We start from the raw sequence: 23,966 nt of genomic DNA, 5'->3' as shown, positions 1-23,966 counted from the left end.
AGAACATCATGCTTAAAATTATACAAAATCAATACCATCAATCTGCATCTTCTTTGGCTGCATAGAGGGTGAAGACATTGAGGTTGTAACTCTGAAATTTGCAGGAAGAGTCTCTGCTGATCCAGCAGCTAAACCTCTTATGTCCTTTGGTCTAAACTTCTTTCTCCACGAAGGTGCTCTCCTAAAGCTCTTATCATCATCCTGTCATATTGACAAACAACATTAGCAGTGCAAAAAGTGTTACTGGGGATTGCTATTGACATTAAAAGGATTACTGACAAACTTAAGTAAATGTATCACCACTGAAGAAGGTAATTGTGAGGAAATAAAAAGTAAGTGTATTAAATACTGCATTGCCAAGCAGGGTTGTCCTTAAGCACTTGGGTAAATGTAATTTAATTACCCAAGTGCATTTTCCTTCCCCCATTTTGAAGCAATATTCCCACCTCAGAAATATAATGCTACACTTACTAAATACAGTTTAAGTCCCACTTCCAAAAACATCTTTGGTAGAGAAAGTATTGTGTCAATGTAAATATACCCACTGGGCAGCTCCATTTGCCAGCTTCCTATTTAGAACCAGTTAAATCCTTTGAATGCTCTTTTACCTCAGATTTATTCCCTTGTACAATTAGGAGATAAGTCTCCATATTATTTGGAGAGATCTTCGTGATCAAACTGCCGTGTGCCACTAGAACAGAGCAAACATCTGTTCCCTTAGAGCTCCTTGTGCAGTTTGAAATCTCCAAGGAAAATACTTTAGAAAACCATCAAGGCTTTCTGATGGGTTGTTAAAACCTTAGTAGAGATGCACAAGGGAACAGAGCTGTCAGGAGCTTCCCCTTCCCCTGTCCCCTTCCTCTTCCCAGCACCAATGTTTTTGAGACTGGTTTCCTGAGCTGGTTAACCACAGAAGGGTTTTGGCACTTCAGCCTTAATTTGGAACACTTCTGCCTATGTGTGCTACCACATCGAATCTCAGCACCAAAGATGAGGCAGCATGGAGTTAATTAATGCTCTCCTGGGGAAGTAACACCAGCTTGAATCTGTCCACTGAGCAACCTACAAGGCTAAAGATGGAATACTCTCTCCTCCTGTGGGTGCACAGCTTAGAGAGTCACACTTAGAGAGTTTTACTCTCATTTCAATGCAGTTTGTACAGGAAGATCATAGGCTGCCTAACAGAAATTACTTTGATGTGTAAACACACCTGGTGGTCTTCTGCACCAGTATAAATCAAAATTAACTTAATATTTCTTAAAAACCACTCAAAGCTCTTTGAAATACTGCTCTTTAGAATAAAGTGCCTTTCTCTATCACAGCTTGTTCATTGCAGTGCTGGTCACTATTTTCCCATGTTTTAGATAAAGAGGATTCAGCCCAAATTGCTGCTATTAGATATTAACCCTACAAGCTAAAAAACCAAACTTGCAAATCTTCCCAATACTTTCATATTCAAAGTCATCAAACCCTGCTGTATTTAGAAACCCTCAGAGACAAAGAGTTTCAAATGAAAGTTTCTGTCACTGTTCTGTCAAAAGCTTGAAGAGGTTCAGATTAAAGTCTTTCATTGAGCAGTTCTGATAAAGTTTCCAGGACCATAAAATGGGTCAACAACTCAATGAACTTACTTCATCAAGTCTTCTGTCAGTGCCCATAGCAAGGAGGTTATTGAATTCCTTCTCCAGAACAGCACGAGCCTGAAGTTTGTGGTACGAAAGAAATGGAAGTTAATTCCAAAAGATTAGTAATTAGTAACCTATATGATTTCAAAAACTTAATAGGACCCAAATTGTTTAGTGCTTTCTTATCAGATTAATAAACATACTTCATACTTGAAAGGTCAGTACTTGAAAAGTTACAATTTAATTTGTAACTTAATAAAAATTTAAGGAAAACTTAACAGCTCTCCTCTACTGGTGATTTAAAGTTCATGACTCTGCCTCAAAATTATTTCAGTATAAATACTAGCAAACAACAAAAATGATGAGTTTCACACTACTGTTGTGAAGATGGGCTATGAAGAAAATACTCAAACTATTTTTTTCTCAAGCATCCATTTTTAACCTTCCTAGGAGACCTAAAGTGCCTCATCCTTGATTACCTGTGTGTTTTGAGTGGGGATTTGCAGCAGGAGAGCCAACGCATTGTAATCAAAGGATTCATCTAAGGCCACAAGCGCGCCGTGAACGCCGCTCTCCTGCAGGTTATTCGCATATTCCTTAAGGCCAATGGACACCACCCAGTGGATCATCCTCTCGTTGCTCCACACCAGGACATCTAGAGAGGCGAAAACACAGTGCCAGACTCATTACAACACCACTTCTCTGAACCAAATCATCCACAGTCATGAACTGGATGGAGTGGAGTGAAGTGGAAAGTAAACATATTAGAAGTCTGCTGGAAGACATTTCACACCATAACTTAAATATTCCAAGGAGCAATTCTCTAGATGCAAGAGATGGACCCATTCCATTTGGGAGGTGAAAAAAACCAACCAGCCACAACCCTGGCTTGGCTGCTGCCAGCTAGTTGTTCCTAGGAATGATCTCAGGCACAATTACCAAATTAACCACCAAAAGGTATCAATGCTTTGAAAGGAAGGGGGAAGAGCAGGCACAGAACCTTCAAAGCAAGTTTTTAGACTGAGATATCAGAAAATACTTCTGATGTTAGGCAGGGAAAAAAATTACTATGGCAAATCTTGGAAAATCATTAATTCCCACCTACTTTCTCTTACTCTTTCTCTCTTGTACAAGAATCATCATGAATCTGGAAGATATAATTACCTAAATCACTTGGATGTTTTTTCATCAACTGCTGGGCAATAAAAGTTACCAGCCACAAGCAACAATAAAATTATGCAGATGTAAAGTTATGTCAAAACAGGGGGAAAAGAAGAAAATAAGAACACCCCTCCCCCAACATGTTCTTAGCTCTCTTCTCCTAAAACACTTCCTTTCGAACTTCAGAGCAGTATGAGTTTCAAAAATGTTCACATTTGTAGCGTAAGTAAGTGATTTAATGATGTGGTTTATCATTCAGTGTTCAGGGCCTACATCCAGACACACCTTGTGCATTTAACACTTGATATTTCATTAACAGTTCCATCCTCTAAAGCCTTTTCTTTTTTGAAGCTGATCAGTGAAAACATGGCAGAATCAGACTGAGGTGAAGACAATGCACTTACCTTTAATTTCATTCTGGCTTTCTTCTCTTTTTCTTTCCAGTTCTTTTCGATCATAATTCAGTCTTCGGAGGCACATAATTCCACACTGAAAACTGTTCCTGTTTGGACCAGAGGAAAAAAAAAAATTAGAAAAACTATTTAAATAATGGAAACACTTAACTGAGGGTGAGGTCTCCAGCTTCAGCCTCGTTACCTGTGAAAGCTGTCCACCATTTTCAGCTGCCCACGCAGGTCTTTTTTAGTTAAGTGGTCCAGCATCCGAGCATCCACCAGACATTCCATGAAGTAGCTGCGGTACTGAGGGAGCCCCAGGCTTGGCAGCCACTCATTGCCAATCCACTCATGGTTCATGTCACCATAGGCTAATGTCTGGTTTGAAAAAAATTAAGGGACATGCTTATTGAAATGAGAAAAGAAAAGCTGTTTTAGAGAGCATAGTTTAAAGAAATTGCTTATTTGATTCCTAGCCTGTAAAGATAAGCACATCAGAATACTGAGTACTATGTGTGTGTTTTCTGAAGTCACCTTCATGGAGAAAAGCAAGTGCAGTTATTCAGCAAGTAAAACTGCCTCAATTTATATCAAGAAATAGCATGACAAAATATGCAACAGCTAATAAAATTTTACAGAAAGATTAATCTACATGGTTGGATAGCAAAAGCCATAGAATTTCATTGTGTTGATATTTTGTAAATACTCTCTCTTTTGAAAACTGGAGGGGAATCTGATTTTTCATGTGACTTTATAAAAAGATATCAAAAAAATAACTACAGGTCTTTTTATATACGGTTAGCTGTTTTCAAAAACTGATAAAACCCTGTTACCAAAGAACAAGCCATTCCAAATGCTAGTCCTTATCCTTATTTCTCATTACAGTTTTGATCTGCAAATCACCAGGCATTTTTTAGAGAAAACATCTATAAAGATAAGAGTTTGTAATCAGACATCTAATCACTCCTTGGGCAACAAAACCAAGGAGCTCCTTTTTTCAAATGCATAATAATTCAGATTTTTCTGTTAAAAGGCAAAAGCTTTATTTCTCCTCTAAAGGAAGCACCTTCCAGAAAGGAGCAAGGCCACAAGGAAATGCACCTCTCCAAGCCATCAGAAGGTGGAAGCTCCTTACTCTGGACAATCAACAAATGAGTAGCTGAGATGTAGTCAATGGGACTTAAACCAGCTTTAAGCTGGAGGGCAGCCAAGAAAGAAGAGCCCACACTGTGCAAAGATATGGATCATGGGTAAATCCCAAGTTACGTTTCTATCCCTGTATAAATACTCAGCTACATCAGCTACATCTCACAATGCCTGAGAATACAATTAGGATTTGCCACCACTTTAAGGCAAAACAATCAATCAAGGGGAATTACAGAATTAGTGCATAGAAATCTGCTTAACCATCCAGGCCCAGGGTATCTTGTGGCACACCTGGGATGGTGGCTGGATTGGACAGGGACATTCCACACAGAGCAGATATTCCTCTTGGAATTCTGGCTTCCTCAGAGAGCCATCCCCCACCAAAACATTAAAATATTTTTAAATCACATGTATTTCCCAATGTGCATTCTAGAGAGATAAGGCTGCAGTTTCCCCCTCTCCCGACCCCCAGGTCACACCCAGAATCATTAAAAGATGCTGGCCTAAAGGAAAAACAGATTCTTTCATGCTCTAATGATTGTGACAGTTTACATACAGTCTGTAATATGAGATAAAGTTTCCAACCTGAGCCCAGCTTCCCTCCTCATCTTCCTGTTAGGTGGTTAGGAAAGCAAAAGAACACACACATATTAGTGGTTAAGTTTAGTACGGAGGTCAAAGTTAATGATGCACTGCAAGACTCTAAATCTACTGCATACCAAAAAAATCTAGATAAACCAAGCATCATGCAATGTAAAAAATTATACACAAGGCACTTATTTTTGTATGAGAAGTTGCAAATCCCATCTACTGATTAAGTTTTCTGGAGAGAAGAAATTTCTGCACCAATAATTCAATTTGTCTATTTGTCAATCAAGTCAGAGCTCCATTTTACAGATTAGAGTTTTGTTTACGATCTCTTCAACATTGATTTTTTTATTCCTCCCTTCTGGGAAAAAAACTATCAAGATGCAGATTGCAAGGTTAATAGCTAAAAAAAGCAATGATCCAGAATTTTAGTGTGTTAATTTGAAGGAAACAAAAAAAAGGAGAAAAAAAAAAAGACCAAAAGGTACTTGATTAAAATGTTCAAGAAGTGGGAAAAGCACTCTAAGGAAGAGAAGTGGCAACACTGTAAACTAACCGTTTGTTGTGTGGCTGTAAGATTTTCCATCTCTTCATGTGTTACCCAGACATTTCCCGTGGTCTAACATGAGCCCACAGGGAATCAATCCCATCCAGTGAAAGGAAAGCAGTAACAAAGAGGAGAGGTTGCAGAACAGATAAGCAATCGGTACATGTAAGGAGCAGGCATGGGCAAAGCAATGGTATCTAGGTCAGGTACAGCTACTGACAGTCATGGCATGCAATAAAACCTACTGACAGGGATCAACTTCCTTCACAGATATTATCAAAACTTAGCAGCAGAAACAGCTGACAAGATTTCATTAATGGGTAAACACTTAGCTCTGCTCTAATCCAAAAAATACATTTGTAGCCTAGCATACAGCCCCAGGAATAAGACTGCAGAGCAGACAGACTCATAAGAGAAAATTCCCACTACGTGCCTAAATTTACAGGAGAGAGACAGGTGCCTCCTAGATCATGTAGTCTGAATTATTTGGAGTTAATGGCTTTACAGCTACATTAAAAGAGCCTCCAACTACCCTACACATTTCTGTACACACTTGCAGACTTCATCTGTATTTTAAATTCTCTGGAGGCCAAAATAACACAAACGCTAAATACGTTGGATTACATACTTAGACTAAAATTAACTTCGGTATTCCTTGAGAAAGAAAACTGCAGTTATTCCTTTAGTTAATTTCCATGAAAGGAAGGAACCACCTATATTTGAATAATGTGTTCCTTTCCCGAAATTCTTAATAGAAGTTCAGTTCTAAGTTTACAGTCGAACGTGGGGAAATTCTAGGTGTTTATTGCTGCACAAGTAAGTTTCCTTACCGTCCTTGAGGTGGGAGGGGCAGAGGGGCTGGTTAGGGACATGATTTCCTGGATGGCCAGGCGGAGCTTGAGCCTGTGCAGGGGATTGCTGATGCCAATTTCCCGCTGGATTTCCGTGTCAGACAGGGCTGACATGATAGCACCGCTTTTCACATTGGCTCGGCAGGCAGCCACGTACCAGGCTGGCATCCCCACCCACAGCTGGAACACAGAGAAGGAAGCAAACAGGATATGGAAAACATTCCTGTCTCCAAACCCACACAGTCTTTACAAGTCTGTGCGTTGAGGGGGCTTTTTATTCATTTTGGGAGGACCACTCACCTCCAGCCACACCACCACAGTGGGCCCATCCCACTGTGCAAAAGGCAAACCTTGTCTTCTGGCTTCCTCCAGCAACTCATGCCTACAATTACAAAAATAGTTATTAGTTATAACTGATGTTACAATTCCAGCACTGCACTCACGTCACTATCTTCTTTCCAATAATTATTCCTTTCCCAGCCAGCCTTATATGACACACCTCTTCAGGCAGGTACAGCACATGTACAGGGACTATGGAGGGATGAAAGCTGAGCTGGGAAGGAAATCTGAGAGCAGCAGAGATGTGGATCTTGTCTTTCAGAACCCAGTTTCTGAAGTCACTACTGACACTACTTGCCCAAAGTGAAGATGTCAGGCTTATTTGGCAAGCAGATTCTCAGCTGCTCAGTTTTCTGCCCAGCAAAGCTGAACCAAAGCAGTCATTTCTCCTCAGCGTGTGCAGATTTGAAACCTGTGGCCACACATGAGCACACCAGACATGCCTGTCCATCAAGCTGTCATGGCCGGACAATGGGACAGTGACCATTCCACTGGTGAACATCAGCCTGTCAGAACGTCTGGCACAGCTTCACACAACCAGAGTTGTGTTTGGCAATTCTATCCTGACAGGCTGTGTACTGAAACTCAGCTTTCATCTCCCCCGATGACACCATTTCCTTTGTTGTGCTGAAACAGAAGCGCCTGAAGTTTCATATTGACAATTCAGCTCCCAGAAAGAATGGAAGCTCACAAGGTCCCTATAAATAGCTGCCACAAATGTTTAATAAACCAAAGGACAAAAAATGTGGGTATAAGCATGCAATGCTGCTTGGATATGCCTGGCTGAAAACATGGAGAAAGCATAAAAAAACCCCATTTTTACACTGCCTTTGAAAGCCAGTTATATACAGTTAAATCTCTACTCATTCTCCTTTGAAAATCTGAAAAAACAACTGCACCTAATTAGAATGATTTCACCGTTCTTTATTCATGCCTGCAAGTGTAGAATTAAGATACGCAGCAATATTACAGAGTCAAGACCTTACATTATGTATTTACCATTTCCTCACTATTTCAATCAAATAAAATCTCCTTGCCTTTTGAACTGTCTCACTGGATAGATCCAAGATAACAGTTTCAGAAGTTATACGTATTAAAATACACAAGGCACCTTGAAGAGTGATTACTGACAGACAAGGAGCTGTTCTGCTACTCCTACAAAATGGAAACGCAGCATTCAGGTCTTTTAGACATATTTGGGATCCTCATGTTATATTGGTAGGTAATTAAATATTAAAAAGCAATAATGAAGCAATAAATATACTAGCAACTGCTTTATCAATAGATAGCACTTTTTCACCTGCACACCAATAAATTCCTATTACTCTGGAAGAATCTCCCAGCAATTTGTGCTAATTAAATGTGCTTTCCAGGAATGGGAAAGGGGGAGGAAGGAAGGCACTGCCAGACAACTGGTTACAAATAATCATTCAGGTATCATTTTGGGATCCATCCATTAAGGTAGAACAGTGTTCAGCAGTCAGCAGCTGAATTTCACTACCAAAAAGACTGTAAAAACTTAGACATATTTGTACATTTCAAAAAGACACATATTTCTGAATTTGGAATAAAGGATCAGCTATTTCCCTGCTACTGTGGAACACATTACATTCATTCCACAATGAATTAGCCCTGAACTCATTTTGTTCCGCTTCTCTTTGTTGTTTAAAGATTTAAAAATTAGAAAAATAAATTAATAAGATCATATGAAATACTGTTTGGTAAGAACAGAATAAAGTGCTTAATACTGTATTTGCCAGAAAGGAACACAAAGTTTCTTCCAAGTACTTTAGCTTCCAAATTGGTGTCTATGCCTTCCTTTTTGGTGGTTGTATTGTGTGGAATTCAGAGAATATCAGTGTCATTTCTGGTTGTTCTGTAAGTCTCATAGTATACTTCATGGTAACCATGAAACAGTGAATCCTTTGGAATTGAATACAAGGAATACATCAAAAATGTAAGGAGATGTTATGATGCCAACTTGAAACTCATGGTGGTAATGTAGGAAGAAAATAATTGTTTGATGGAGGAAAACACATAAAAATAAAACCAAACAAAGAAAATAATGTTTATGAGATGAGTTTAAGCAGAAATTATTCAATGGATCCAAAGAGGAAAGCAACCATGAAGCGGAAAATTAATTGTAGAATTTGTTCATATGCAGTAAGAGATAAAAAACTTGCTTGCACAGGAAATCCTCAACCCCAAAGCACAAGATGTAGCCCAGGCACACAATATCTTATATGAAGAATTCAGAAGCAGCTGCTGTTTCATCTGCAAATGATGCATTGATGTTTTCTTCCTATAGCAGAGAACTCTTTTCCCACTGTTCCCTTCGAACTCCACCAAGACACTGCATTCCAGTAAAATGTGAGAGATCACAACTGCCCAGCCAACTGAGTCTCACAGCCCAACCATTATTTACACCAGTTAGGAAATAGGTGCAAAATCCACAATCTTTGTGAGGAAAAAAATATTGCAGTGGTGTCAGTAGTGCGAACAACTGGTACTAGTGCTAACATGGTAAATCTGGACCTGTAAAGTATGAAAGAGTGCCAAAAGAGTAGCCAGCTACTGCAATAACTCCTAGGTGACAAAACCAAGGGAGAGATGTCTGGAGACTTAATAAAAAAATCTGGCTGAGCTTCCCTTGGAACAGGAGCCCAAACATGCTGCTGCAAGGGGGGGAAGGCTCACTGTTAGACATATTCCAGAGGTGTCTCACAGCAGCTGGGAAGGACAAAAGCTGTGGTCACAGGGAGTGAGAAACGATGTCAAAGCTGCAGGTGGTGCCTGATGCAGCAGAGAGTGCACAGGACCCTCCAGAGACCACTGTGTGAAGTCACTGTGCTCAGAAGGGCTCGTGGCAGGAGAACACATGCTCACCCCACAGAGAAAATAAAGCAGCCTGCATCACTTGGCCACTGGATTAGGACAACATGGGAATGGATACATGGAGAGCTCATAGCCAGAGGGGAATGCTGTATCCCAGATTTCTTGGACAGAACTGAAGAGGACTGATTTGGAAGTTCAGAAACAGTGAACACTGCAGTGTAGGGAAGAGAGTGATACTGATGGAAGTGACTGAGCTTCAGAGTGTAAAAACTGAGAAGCAACAGTTGTAAACCATGAGATGGAAATAGGCAGAGCATCAGGGGAAAGTTAATATCCTTATTCTAGACTGAGTTCAGGGATGCAGTAAGTGCTTTGTGTGTGAGTTCTCTTAAATTTAGGGTTGCCTTCCTTTTTGGTGAATACAGTACTAAGTTGGTGGTGCTGTAGCCAGAAAAGCACAAACACAATTGTGGCAAACACTGTCACTACCACAGCTCACACAGGAGATGAACACATCACTATGAACCTCTTAGGTTTAGTAAACACCAAACAACACTTTTACCGCAATACATCTACCTTGGAAACACAAATACCTACTATTGCTAAACAACTTTCAAATCCCAGATTACAAAACTAATCTAAGAGGGTTTAATATTTCCACATAAAAGCTCACACCATGCAAATTAGACAAGACACCAAACTAGCTTTCACACTGAACTAGGTGACACTGGATTTATTTCAGCAACACATTTTCATAATATTTTTTTTTTTTTGAATCTAGAATTTCCTCTCATGATCAGACTTTTTTGAAGAAAGGATAGAAGTTTTAATATATTGCTAAAAAATCCAAACGAGTTTTATCATACTTGCACAACAATCCTAATAAAAATAAATACAAACTTACCCTGATTTTGCACTACCACATCAAATGGTAAACAAAAGGAAAATAAAATAATGAAAGACAAATATAAAACTAGGATTAAACTGAACTCAAAGGCATACAAAACCAGACAAATAATGTGCACTGTAATTAATTCTGTAACTATAAATACATTTTTGTTAGCAGACACTGAACACTGCCCTCAGCCTGTTTGTGCACATGCAAGCAGAAATCAGAAAGATAAACGAGCAAATAGGGATTAGAGAGCTATAAATAGAATGAGCTCTCGTTGTTCCAAGCATTCAGGTAGCTGGAATTCTTTTTGCTGAATACAAGGTTTTGTAAGCAAACAGCCAGTCAGAATTTGTTTTAACCCATCCTCCTCCAATATCAGAGTGAAAAGCAATTCAGAGCAGCTCTACCACTTTTTCGTTTTGATAAGGAGCATCTCAAGAAGGCAGCAAGGGATCTTTGACCCCTTGTGCTAATATTGCTTCCCATGTTCAGAACACCCCTCAGGATTCTGAACAATGGCATGACAGCACCTTACTTGAGATTGTTCAAATGATAGATCTAGATTGTTTGAATTTCACTGAGTGGTAGAAAACAGAATGCTCCAGGGAGACCTTAAAGTCCCCTCCAGCACCTAACTGGGCTGTGGAAGAGATGGAGAGGGGCTTTGGAAGAGCTAAGGAAGGCAATTCCAAACTGAAAGTTTTCACTTGTTTAATAGAGACAGCTGCCTTTTAAGCAATCTGCAACATGCAGCCATAAATTGTACTTTAAGTAATACCAGCACATTTTTGAAAAGCAGAATGTTTACAAGAAAAGACATGATTTATCTGCAACTGCACTTCTTGCAATTCTTAAAGCAAGACAGTATGGATTGTTTCACTTGAGAATGAAACTTGTGGCTGGTATTGAGAAATACCTATATTGCTCAAAGAACAGACCTTACCACTCCTTAGATAGGACCAGACTAAAACTATTTATTCAACCAAGATGTGGTATGACTTTAAAGCTCTATAGAAAAGGGAAAATACCAGATCATAATAATATATGATTGCCTTCAGAGCAGCAGTCTGAAGAAAAACAGCTGAGCCTTCTGTTATCCAAACAAACCCACATTCCATTCTGACTTTTCAAACCAACACAGTGCTGGTTTTCATTAGCAGCCACCAGGCATTATTATTATTAGTTAACAGAACTTAGGTACTGCAAGAAATCCCTCTCAAAGGGAATATTAGCACCCTTTCTTTTCAACATTTACTGTCTGTCTTCAGAAAGCAAGGAAAGTCTGACCTTCATCAGTTTTTGACAGCTGAACAGAACAGAAGCAGCAGAAATTTAAGGTATATGGCTCAACATTGGAGGAAAAAATGCAAGGAATGCCTGATCCTACTTCTGTAAATATTAGTGTTTCCTGTACTCCCATATAAGCATCAAGTCAGGGTTTCTACCAGTAGCAATAGCTCTTTTTCACCTATGATCAGTCTTTGCTTCATCTGTTCCAAGTCTGGAAACAACAAAGCATGCAAACAGACACTCTAAAGGTGAGCAGTAATCTAAAGATTTTCTGGGACAGAGTGAAAAAATTCTCATGACTAGGAAAGGGTAACTGCATACAAGGTGCCATAAAAAGGAAATAGTCACAATTGATTAAAAAAAAATGAAGAAACCAGGGCAATACGGTGCAAAGAAAAAAGATTTCAACAGACAATCTTAAACAGAAGTGAAAAAATGAGTGAAAAGAGAAGTTGCCAGCAGCTGCAACACAAAGGGACAGAGAAAGGAGCCAGCAAACTCATACACAGGGAGGGATGTCTGCACACAGCATCTCGTGCTTCCCTTCTGACAATTCCTCCAAAATCTGGAGCAAAGAGCAGCCAAGGACAACTTTGGGAAATCTCCCATTTGAATCAAATGTATTTATAATTTATTACATTTAATACCTCCCAAAGCAGGTATGAAATATAATAAATTTAGGGGGAATTTGATAAGAGTCCACTTCTATCTCCAAATTTCTTTATTACAGCAGTCCAATTGTAAGTTTTCAGCTTAAATTCCTTTCAAATTTACCATGACCTATGCTGCTATTAATGTTCTGGAAAAATAGATTAAAAAAAAACTACAGAGGCTTATTAGCCATAGCACCATATTAGGCAAAAAAACCCCAAAACCAAACTAAAAAATAAAACCACAGCATTTTTAAACAAAGCGACACATGAATAACACAGGAATAAAAATATTTGATAACTTACTTTTTCTGCATTTTCCTGTTTTTCTCTGCCTGACCTCCAAGCTTGCTGAGGCCTAACGCATCCTGAGAGGAACCATCTGCTTCTCCCAGGCCACCTACGAAAAATGCCAAACTCAAATCACTCTCAATTTAATACTTTGTAATATTACTGATCAGGAATGTGTAAAACCCAAGCCCCAAGGCCATCTCTCTCACTGTCTAAGAAAAAGCAAACCAACCTTGTCCTAGAGCTTCCTTGCTTCCTTGTCCAGGTCGTCCCTTTTCCTTCTTGCCAAACAGGCGGCCAATGGAGGATTTGATCCCCTTCTTTTTGGGGGCTTTGTGAAGGGAGTCTTGGCTGCTGTTACTGCTACTAGGATTACTTGTTTGGCCATCTTGTGAACCTGTTGAACTGTACCAAAAAAAAGTCATAAAGGAGCCCATGTTCAACAAATTCACCAGAGATAAGTTCAGGGTTCTGTGCAAGTTAATCAAAGTTCAGTAACTCACTAATGACATTTAATTTCATTTAATTTTATGAATTATGAAAAGAAATGTTGATAGCACAAGTTCCTGGCTGAAAGGGGCAGACAAAGTTCAAAATACTTGACTGGAATCCATCTCAGGTACTTAGGTACTTTGAAAAGAGTATCTGTCAATCAGTGATGGCAATTTTGCAAGTTATTTCTCAATTTATAGCTAAATAAAAACTTAGAGTTAAAATTTTTCATATCCCAAGCACGAAGAAAACTTAATGCAGACTTTGAGTACCAAAAGCATTCCCATGAAGCCATTTCTAAGCATTAGCAAAATCTACATTCCTAATGTTTACGTAACAGTCACCCATTTATGTGTTCACACTCCTGACTTTTGAGAAACACTTTAACACTCAGACTAAAATCCTACAGGCTGAAGAGCTCTGCAGTTTGGGATTTTATTCTGATACTGTGGAACTCTGAATTCCTGGTACGTCTGAGTGATTCCCAGCTTGCTTACTTTCTGATGTCCCTGATATCTTCGTGGCTCACTGTGTGCAGAGCTCCCTTCTGGACTCTGTCCAGGCGCAAGGAGCGAGGTGAAGCAGGTGGCGATGTCTCACATTTTATGGTGGTTTTATCATCTCGTACCTCTTCTCTGGAAGCTGGAGACTGATGGGAAAGGAAGGAAAACTTCAGGGGCAATGCCAAAATATGAAGGCAATACCAACACTACACAAAACAGTGAAAGGAAGAATTTTATTTTAGTGTTAAAGGATCACTCTTGCCCTTACCCTTCTGCAGTGGCCTATTTTTTGCTTGATTTCTTTCTGAATTTTTTACCTTCAGTGACAAATTACTACATTCAGTCTTAGCTACTGAAATGAGAAAGTAGCACTTATCTTTTATTCATTCATAGAGCTAAGAACTAAAGTCATGCCTTCAGCACCATAAAATGAATATACCTGTCCCCAGTTCAAGCAAGTGCAAAGACAGAAAAACTAAAGAGACCTGTGGAAAGAATTACTAGCAAGATCATTGACTCTGTGAAGTCAGTTTCTACACACCTGTGGCTACAAAAGTTTGAGTAACAGAAAGAATAACTTATTTGTGTGTGCACTGACAGCTTTTAAAATTCAGCACTGATGTATGAAGACTACAAAGCAGTGGTTGCAAACAGAAAGCAGCACAGCAGTCCTCCGCACCAGCAAAAACAGGCAAACAAACACAAAAACCCACAAAACAAACCCACACTTAGGCTAAAATGATAAACCATAATCTTCTTTTGTTAGAGAGCTACCCTTCAAATGCTTTATGTTCCTGTTATACACTAATGAGTTTGGGGACAGGGAGAGAGATGAAGGGGCACACCATGAAATAAACTAAAGATTTTTACCTTTCTACGGTGTTTCCTTAAATCACTAGGCTGACAGATGCATGCAAAGAAAAGAAATTTGGAAAAACTGTATTTATTGTAAACTGTAGCACAGACTAAGACAACTAGAACAGACAAAACACCTTGGGGAGAATATAAACAACAGTTACAACAATGGCACAGAGAGATACTGGGTATGAAGTACTCCTTAAATCACAGATTACTTAAATGCATCCCTGAAGTGAGGAAAAGGAAGCAAAAACTAAACACTTAAGAGCTGGTTATCTACCAAAGTACCAGCGATGTTTGAGTGTGTTGGGACTGTCGGCAAATTAGCACAAAATATGTGCAGCAAAAAAAACCCCAATAAGGTGTGTGAGGGTGTTGCTTTGAAAAGGTGAGACCTGCTTTGAACCTCCAGGTCAGCCACAGGAGCCTTAATAAATCATCTTCACTCATTCCTCCTCACAACCCAGGGATTCCTGCAGCTGTTTCCTACACTGCACAAAAAGCAGCCCAGACTTGAATAATCTCAAAGAGTGCCAACAACAGCCAATTTCTATCCAGTAACAGGATTCTGTTCTTTTTGCAGCTTTCTGGTGCTGGAAGGTTTGAGCAGGACTTCACCAGCACTTGTATAATCCTCCATCCGCTGTCCCTCACTCCCCAGGGAGTGCTCACCTCTGCCAGCTCAGAGAGCAAGAGTAACACAAACAGCATATTCAGACTGATGCTGACAAAAGTTAAATTTAGATAATTTGTTTAATAGCTCTCATTATTTAAAAAGCCTGCAACCAAAAATAAAGTTGGTCCCCTTTGAAGTGGTACAGCGCGGAGGGGATGTTGTTTCCCTCCCACAAAGGATAACTTTTAATTGGTTTTGATTTAGAATACATATAAATGTTGCAGCATTAATATGGAAAGTTTTGCTCAATCTGACTGTAGAGTACTACATTACTAAATCATAAGTTCACTGAATCATAGAAGGGACCTTTAAAGATGATTTAGTTCCTCCTCAAGTTCTTGACAAAGCACTGCAGACTCATTTTAGCATTACTGGATCTTTCATCCATTAAATCTGATGAGCATAAAAATGAAAATGTTCACCACATGGAATGAACTGCCCACAAGGACTGCTCAAGAGAGCTGTGGGCTTCACCATTTATCATGTTGATGCTTTTTAATCATGAGGGGCTTTCAAATGACTGAGCTGCATAACCACTGGCATTAAGCTAATTTGCCTACATGATTAAAACCTAATGCAACTCTCTATTAAAACGTTGGAAGGCACAGCAGAACGCAGTCTAATAATCCATGATAGCTCTTCCTAAAGTTTCTAGAAAGCTCTTGTTCTCTAATTCTTGACTTCAAGCTTTCACAAATCAGTTGCCCGGTACAAAACTCTTCAAATCCAGCTACAAGCACCAGATCAAGTGACTTCAATGCACAATTAGGATCTAAAGGGAACTTAATTACAGTTCACCTTCTTCAATTGCATTGGATTTCAGACCAGACACAATTCTCCTGATCTAGTTTTGGGGAAAAGAGCTACTTAAATTTGTATATGGTTTTCTTCTTGAGAAGTATTTAGCTTAACTAATAATTGTGAAATGGTAGAAGATAAAGCATTCCATAATCTGAATTTTGATAGCTTTTTTTTTTTAGAAGACTGCTTGCCCCTGGACATATGGCTAGAGCCATATGATTTTTATTTTAATGCAAAGAAGGCAAAATTATTCTCTTTTATGAAAAAATACTTTTTGGTGTATGTGCACATTAATTTTAAAAAGCCAGCAAAACTACTTAGCTGAAATACTTGGTTTTAACAGTTTGTTTTATTTAACATTTATGTAAAACAAGAAAGGGGGAAATTTGTATCTTAATTTTACAGATGTGTTTACATGCACAAAGCAGCTCCTAGAACGATTAATCTTCCTCAGCAATCATAGGAATGTCAAAAGAAGGAAAACATCTTCATCTACTCTGTGAACTCCAAAGACTAAACTACCTTCAACCACAAGGTCTAACAGGTATTTCTTTTACCTATCAGGCTTTAACAGCTTAAAACAGGACACTAGCACTCATTAATATTCGAACAGCAGTGATACCTTCCCAGTCTTCAAGATTAATATGCAAATCACTTTTTAGCTGAGTGTTCACTGAAACAGTGGACTGCTAAAAATAAAGTTTAAAGCAGATGGAGAAAGTGGTTGAAAAGAAAACATTATTTCTTCTAGAAAGAGGAGTCTGAAAAAAGACCATAACAACAGAAGGAATAAATACTTAGGGCATGAGATGTTGACCAAATAATAGACTCAAGCTCTGAACATTTTTCCTAGTCATTATGTATCTTACACTTTTTATAGTAGTTGAAAGGAAGCAGTAGAAAAACCTAGAGAAAGGAAAAATACAGCTGAGTAAGCAGGAGAGGAAGGAACAGCCCATTTCCTAGAGAACAGGAGCGCTCCTCCAAGGAGCCTGCAAGGCCGTGGCTACCCACCAGTGTCATGATGCCCAGCCTGTCCACCTCCCTGGCGGGGCTGTGCGGGACGCGCCGGGGCGTGGAGCGGCCGCTGCCGGGCGGGGAGGAGCCGGCCAGGGCCCCACCGAGCGCGGGGGCCACGGAGCCCAGCGAGCGGAACCGGCCGTGCGCCTCCAGGCTGCCGCTGCCCACGCGGCTCTCGATCTCCTCCGCGCGCTGCTCCGTGTTCTCCTTCTCCTCCTGGATCAGCCTGAGGGAATAAGAGCCTCACAGCAATGTGACATTCCAACAAGGACTGTCACAGTCATGTTTTCTGAAAAATCCCTTCGCCAAGATTTCTTCTCCTGGGAAGCTGAGAAGCCTCAGCGAAGAATGAAAACAACATTAACTCATTTGCTTCTCCTGTGTTTTGCTGCTTTGGAATGTGTTTTGGAGATTGTTTATCCAACAGGTGGTTGTTTGATTGGTTTCATGTGAATTGTTTTAACTTAATGACCAAAAATGGGGTAAGGCTGTGTCAGGACTCTGGAAGGAGTCACGAGTTCTCATTCTCATTCTTTGTAGCCTTCTGTCTATATCCTTTCTCTGTTGTTTAGTATAGTTTAGTATAGCATTCTTTAATATAATATAATATCATAAAACAATAAATTAGCCTTCTAAGAACATGGAGTCAGATTCATCATTCCTCCCTTTGTCGGGGGACCCCAGAAAATACCACAAAGGACCACACAAACAGAAGCGGCACTTAGCAGAAAAACATGGGAAAACTCCCACTTTTCAGCATACTTTTATGAAAAGCTCCACAGCAGCAGACAGGCCATACCTGATCTCTTTGTTGATTGCATCCAACTGTTCCTGCAGCATTATGGCCAAAGTCTGAGCATCAGCCTGACCACTTGGTGACAGCAGATCAACTGAGCTGAAAATGGTCTCCCTGTCGTCCTCCATGTCAGACACATCCACATCACTCTCAAATGCTTGTGCCACGTTTGCCAACACGCTGGCTTGCTGGGCCCGCTCCCAATCCTGCTCATTCAGGGTCTGAACCTACAAGAATCCATTAAAGAAGTAAATCCAAGCTCAAATGGAAAAACTGTGACATCTCTACTACTTATCAAGATGTTTAAAATAATTTATGTAAGTCCACTTACATGCTGAATGCATCCATCAAGACAGCAATGTTTAGAGAAATGTAAAAAAAACAAGCTATAATGTAGGAAATTTTAAACGTCATTTAACTGCAAGATGCAGAACACACATTTAATTACAGTAGAATTTTGCTATCAATTCCACGGGAACTATGGAATCAGTTTTATATAATGGGTACTCACGCATCCTGAAAGGAAATGGAAACTGCTTGCAGAACAGTAATGTGTTAGATTAGAATATACAGACACAAAAGTAGGACTGCTTCAAATTGTGCTTTACAGGCTTATCAAAATTAAAAAACAAAATTAAAAAATTTTAAAAAAACCCAACAAAGCAAAATAGGAGTTCCAAACCATAATCTTGCAACCATTTGCTAACAATTAAAAGGACCAGCAGCTGTTCACGAGTTGGTAACACAGGATCTATAAAACTCAGGAGTTTTTGACAGGTCCTCCCAATTTTAAAACCTCCTTGCACATGATTAGCCTCATGCACTGAACAGATCTGTTTTGTTATTTGTATTTTCCCTTACCTTGGAAGGCTCGTCCCTGAGAGCAGCCAGACGCCCCTTCTGGGGCCGCCTCAGCACAGAGGAGGAGCTGTAAGAGTCTGTGTGACTGTCCCCCACAGAGGAGGATGGCACAGGGAATCTGAAATCTGCTCTGCTGCAACACAAAACAAACATTTCATCTTTACAAAGGGAAAAAGAAAGAAACAAACAAAAAAAAGTCACCCAAAAGATTTCTCTTGTCCCACCACTGACAGTTGTTTTTAAGCAGCATAAAAATTGTTTTATATGCTCTATAAAACTGAATTTACAGCTATGGCTGAAATATTTTCATTTATAATATACAAGATTGTATTTAGCATAGTGACCTTAAAAAAATAGGAAACAAACAAACTATTGCTGGTACCTATGATGAAGTGATGTGGCTCTGAGCCTCACTTGGTCATTTTCAGCCCTTAATGCATCAACATTTAATACAAGCTGATCCTGGAAAAATAAATAGAAAAACATATCATATGCTTTAAAAAAAAAATTAGTTTCAAATACAAATTTATAAACTCACATTTAGGTTTTTTATCTCATTTCTCTGAAAGTTGGAAATAAAAGACTTAAGATGTAGCCTTTACCTATTTAAACATTGTTTTTGCTACACACAATACAGCACTGTCACAAAAGGGCATCCCTGAATAATTCTGCTGCCTCTCTACCCTGACTCTAGTAATAACAATATGTATCTTAAAAACAGCTATGAGTTCACATGCTACTAAGTTAATTATAATAAAGTGATGATAAGCAACAAGATTTGTTCAAGCTTTCTGTGCAAAATGCTTAAAAGCATTCACTTTTAACTTGGACATTTCTACATGCTCTAGAAACTCGGAATATAACAGCAGTTAAAGTCAATACAATGAATGAGAAAACAACGTAAGCCTAAATAAAATAAAAAGTGGCTGATAATGAACATCTGTAATGAGGGACCTTGTCATTTCCAGGACAAGCAGAACACCATGCACCTTAGCTATTGCTAAGGAGCAGCCAAGTCTAATAAATATTTCTCCCTCTGCTCCCCAGTTCTTAAAACTTAAAAAGGAATGCTAGCAGTTGCACAAGCATTTTGTGATATTCAATGCTTTGAGAAAACCTTATGGAGAAATACCCAACATTAAAAGTATTTCTCATTTGGTTTTGCTGTTCAAGGTCATATGTACAACAGTATCAAAATTCTACACAATCTCCAAACTTTGGCCAATTGCCAACATATCCAAGCCCTTCACATATTCAAAAGTGTGTTAAGTCTTGGACTAAAAGGTTATGTATTATCTGTAAAATCCCCCTAAAACTGTGGCACACAATACTATAAAATAAACAATAACAACTCTTTTCTCTTAAAAAGAGCAGGAAATGTTAAGTTTTATGAGGAATTACAATCTGATCCTGCTATGTAGGCAGGCAGCAATTAAATTCCAAGATAATATTTCAGAAATGCAGTCTACCTTTTCATGCTGAAGTTCTTCTATTTGTTTTTTTGCATTTTCAATTTCTCGAATAAGTGAATTCTGAAATTAAAGGCATCACAAATTAAATCACTCATAAGCTTTACACTTTTAAACCATAACCATGATGACTATCAAAAAAATGCAGTCAATACTACACTAATGCATCTTAAATTACAGATCCCTGATTGCTTCCATCATTTCACTTTGATTATAGTTGAAGGTTTATCCTTCCAGGTGTACAGCCCACTAAATAATGGATTTAGTAATAGTACTGGTTCCATAAATCTTTAATAGCAATAGCAGTCCTTTAAAGCTCCATTTCACAGTCTAGCTAGTAAAAAAAAAGGAATAATTATGGAATAATTCAAAGTAATTCAAGAAAGACCACATGATCAGAACAAAATCTTAATGTTACCTGAATGTTTCTTCCCAGCTTAGCATAAAAGAATGAGCTGGAAGCCTCAACAAGAACGCCTTTCTAGAAGCTGTTAACTACAGTAAAGGTCAAGTAGATTTTCCTCATTATTTGCACATATAGTTATGGTTTGGTAGATAAGAGGGAGTCGGGGTCAACCCTGAGACATCACCTATTATTCAAGCATTATGAATGTAAGAGGAAGCAAACATTCAGTACAAGTCTGGAAGCACCATTTGCATTCCAAAGCATTTTATTGCCATGACTTTAAAACCAAAGACACTCAGCTTTTCCTGTAACATTTCCCCAGATGGTCATTTCATCCTCTAGTAAAAGAAACCAAATACATTTTAATCCAAGACCAAGCAACTCAAAATCAGCATCAAGCAAAGTCCACTTTAAAAGACATTACTTTGCTGGATGAAGAATAAGGGATCTAACTTCAAGCTGTGCATGGAAGAATAATCCATAAGGATCTAGATCCAAAAGCTGAAGGGAAGAAAAGGAGTGAAAAGTGTGTCAGAAGAGATGAACTGAGTGCAGGAGAAAGTTCCAAGATGTGCACTGACAGTGCAGGAAAAACCCGTTTACATACATATAATGAGTCCCAAAATGAGCTACCTGAGAAGAAAAGCAAATTGCAGGAATCCCACAATGACTCAGGGAAACTGGTACAGCCAAAAGCAGTGGGAAACAAAGGAAACTCAACTGGAAAGGTCAAAGTTCCAATGCTTTAGGCTTCCTGTATTACACTGGATGAGCCCATTTATGCAATCTGCACCAGTCAAATAAAGGATAAAGCTTCTTAAAAGCTGCCCTCTCAACACCATAGTGCAGTGCCCAGGGACAACCTCAAAAATTATTTTTAAGAGCACATTTTCAAAATCCACAATGAAAAAGAGCCTTAACAGCAACTACTTATTAATAAGAGTTATGTGTTTATTTGCTGAACTTTCGGACATGTTGCAAAAGGCACACATCATTACAGAATTACACATTCATTACTGGAATATTACCTTGTCTTCCAGGGCAGCCATCCTCTCCTTGAGATGAAGCTGGAGCCTTTCATTGGATTCAGACAGGAGCTTATCAACAGTTTCTGACAAACGTTTATTATGCTCTTCATTCATCTTCTCTCTCTGTCTAGCCTGAGATACAAAAAAGCTGCTGAAAAAACTTCAGATTTGCAATCTCTCTGACAATTTCCAGGTTATGAAGGCAGCAAACTTTCTTTAATCCAAGTGCATTTTTTTAACAGCAATATTTTTCCACAGAGGAACACTGCATGTGCCTCCAGGGATCTGTAAAGGGAATCTAAGGGACTCTTCAGTCTTTAATAAGTGATGCAAGATCAGAAGTTCAAAAATCCAAGCCTACATTAAAAAAAAAAAAAAAATTAAAAGGCACAATTCAGAATGGATACCATTGTCTGTAACTCAGGAACCAATTTTTCCATAGTCATTTAATTCATCAAGTTTCTTCAAAGTTTTATGGGAGACTTTCAGCACATTCTCCTTGAGATTTAAGGTTAGCCACAGTACAGTGACTCACTATCAACCAGCCTAAACTCTAGCCTTATTTTACAGCTGAGAAACAAAGAGGATTAGGTTCTTGCTTTCAGCTTTTTATTTCTGTCAAAATGATGTGCAGTACCCTTTGCAGTTCTTGATTCTTCTCTTCAAGCTGTGCCTCCATCTGTCTCAGCCGCTCCTCGATATTGCCGTGTCTCTCCTCAGCCTGTCAATTTGAGAGCAAAATTAGAATTTGGGTGGGTTTTTTAGGCTCCAAAAGCACAGAAAGACTGAGGCACAAGAATATTTCTAACATGCTTTGCACAACTGCCATTTATGATAAAGGACAATGCAGAACAGATGCTTTTCTGTCACCAAAAGGACCTTACAAGAGTTCAGATGGGAAGTGGCAAAATGATGAAACCTCTCACCCCTAAGTACCATCATGAGTCAACTACTACTATTTGCAAACAAGCTTGCAACAGCAAAGTTCATTCATATCCCCAAGAAATAAAACAAACAAACAAAAAAAAAGTAAAGACTGAGTGCATTTTCAGCTTTTCACTAGCCTGGACAATGGGACCCTTTGTTAGTAATCATGGCAAAGCAGAAAGCAGCAAGCAGAGACAAGGACTAAGATACAAATTCTACCTTCCTAAGCTTGGTGGCAAGTTCCAAAACTTTAGCATCTTTAGCAGCAGTGCTCCCAGGAGACAAAAGTTCAGACTACAGAGCCAGTTAGGGACAAGAAAGATAATAGGAAAAAAAATGAAACTAAGGCTTTGAAAAAAAGCATGCACACACACACTTGAAAAGGCTCATTTGTAGGTAACTAAATATAATACTTCAGATTTCATTACTCCATTTGCAGCACTCTAAAAATCTTGGTATTTGGTAGTACCACAACTTCTCTCTCCCCACTTGCTTCACTTAGCAGTGTAAGAAATTTAGGTTCAGAAACAGTTCATGTTTAGAAGACTTTATGCCTATTATCAAATAGTTTTAATAAAAAGTACCAAAATTATAATTCAGGGAGATATTTGTATGATGTAGAAGAGTTAACAGAAAACCCACTTGAGTTCCAAAGAGCAGAAACTTAAAAGAAAAAAAGAGACTAAAAATGGAAAAAAAAAAAGAAAGAGTAAATCAAAGTGTCTTCAGAGAGATGAATGAGGAAAAAAAAGTAGGAAATAAATATTTTCTGAATATTTATTCAAACAGGGAAAACTGGAAATCAAATGTAACCAAACCAATCCTAGGAACAGATTTTCTGCAGTGGGACACCAATGGAGGAGGGAGTCTGGAGGACACTGTGCCACCACCTCACCTTTGTAAGTGCTGCCACTCTCTGTGCTAGCTCAGCCTCCACCTCAGGCAAAGTCTCAGCTTTTCTCAGGGTCTGCTGCAGCTTTTGCTCAGCCAGTTCCAGTCGCTCTTGTAGTTGCCTGTTCTTATCTTCGCTCTGCACAGGGTTATGGCCAGCAAGTGTTGAGGGTTAAAGAAATGATTAGTTAGAAAGTGGTTGGCTAAACAACCATTTCTGGCTTATAAAGTTGGACTATTTCAAGTCAAGCACTTCTCAAACTTCCTCTTTCACTAAGGCAATAGCCCGTAAAAAACCACTACACATTATGCAAATCTTGCTCATTCTATTCTAGCTCAGAATGAATAATTCTCACCCACAAAACTAGAGATGCCTGGATACACATACAGTAACTTAAAAAGCCACAATTAATAGGTACAACAGCCCTGCTGCTCCAAGATAAAGTGCACTAAATTTCTCAAAACCCTTTCCCCTTCTCGGTAAAGCTGTCTCATCTATATTCCCAGGGTAAAAATCTCTGCAATGTATGACTCCAGCTCCTGAAAAACAATCACTAATAACAGCACATTACAGCTGATATTTATCTCCCTAAAAGCAAAGTGCTTCAGCACAACATGAACATTA

The 23,966-nt window shown here is 39.0% G+C and overlaps 1 protein-coding gene across 6 annotated transcripts in view; it reads right to left on the bottom strand.

Annotated features, from left to right (window-relative positions):
- The window catches only part of PPFIA1 (PTPRF interacting protein alpha 1), a 503,873-nt gene that overhangs the window by 455,576 nt on the left and 24,331 nt on the right, over positions 1 to 23,966 (bottom strand). For 5 of the 6 annotated variants that reach the window (XM_050975047.1, XM_050975046.1, XM_050975044.1 and 2 more), the window contains exons 9-26: positions 23,346 to 23,480; positions 22,161 to 22,244; positions 21,524 to 21,655; positions 20,090 to 20,152; positions 19,003 to 19,082; positions 18,621 to 18,753; positions 17,763 to 17,986; positions 16,958 to 17,189; positions 13,603 to 13,754; positions 12,846 to 13,018; positions 12,629 to 12,722; positions 6,614 to 6,695; positions 6,293 to 6,493; positions 3,384 to 3,559; positions 3,191 to 3,288; positions 2,105 to 2,280; positions 1,632 to 1,700; positions 36 to 201 (exon numbers count right to left, since the gene is read on the bottom strand). In XM_050975047.1, the coding sequence (XP_050831004.1) occupies positions 36 to 201; positions 1,632 to 1,700; positions 2,105 to 2,280; positions 3,191 to 3,288; positions 3,384 to 3,559; positions 6,293 to 6,493; positions 6,614 to 6,695; positions 12,629 to 12,722; positions 12,846 to 13,018; positions 13,603 to 13,754; positions 16,958 to 17,189; positions 17,763 to 17,986; positions 18,621 to 18,753; positions 19,003 to 19,082; positions 20,090 to 20,152; positions 21,524 to 21,655; positions 22,161 to 22,244; positions 23,346 to 23,480 (2,470 nt within the window). The remainder of the gene's footprint in view (positions 1 to 35; positions 202 to 1,631; positions 1,701 to 2,104; positions 2,281 to 3,190; positions 3,289 to 3,383; positions 3,560 to 6,292; positions 6,494 to 6,613; positions 6,696 to 12,628; positions 12,723 to 12,845; positions 13,019 to 13,602; positions 13,755 to 16,957; positions 17,190 to 17,762; positions 17,987 to 18,620; positions 18,754 to 19,002; positions 19,083 to 20,089; positions 20,153 to 21,523; positions 21,656 to 22,160; positions 22,245 to 23,345; positions 23,481 to 23,966) is intronic. The other variant, XM_050975049.1, reaches the window with a different exon arrangement.

The sequence above is a fragment of the Serinus canaria genome, chromosome 5, assembly GCF_022539315.1.
Source record: "Serinus canaria isolate serCan28SL12 chromosome 5, serCan2020, whole genome shotgun sequence".
NCBI classification, from domain to species: domain Eukaryota; kingdom Metazoa; phylum Chordata; class Aves; order Passeriformes; family Fringillidae; genus Serinus; species Serinus canaria.
This window is presented reverse-complemented; position numbering and strand designations above follow the sequence as displayed.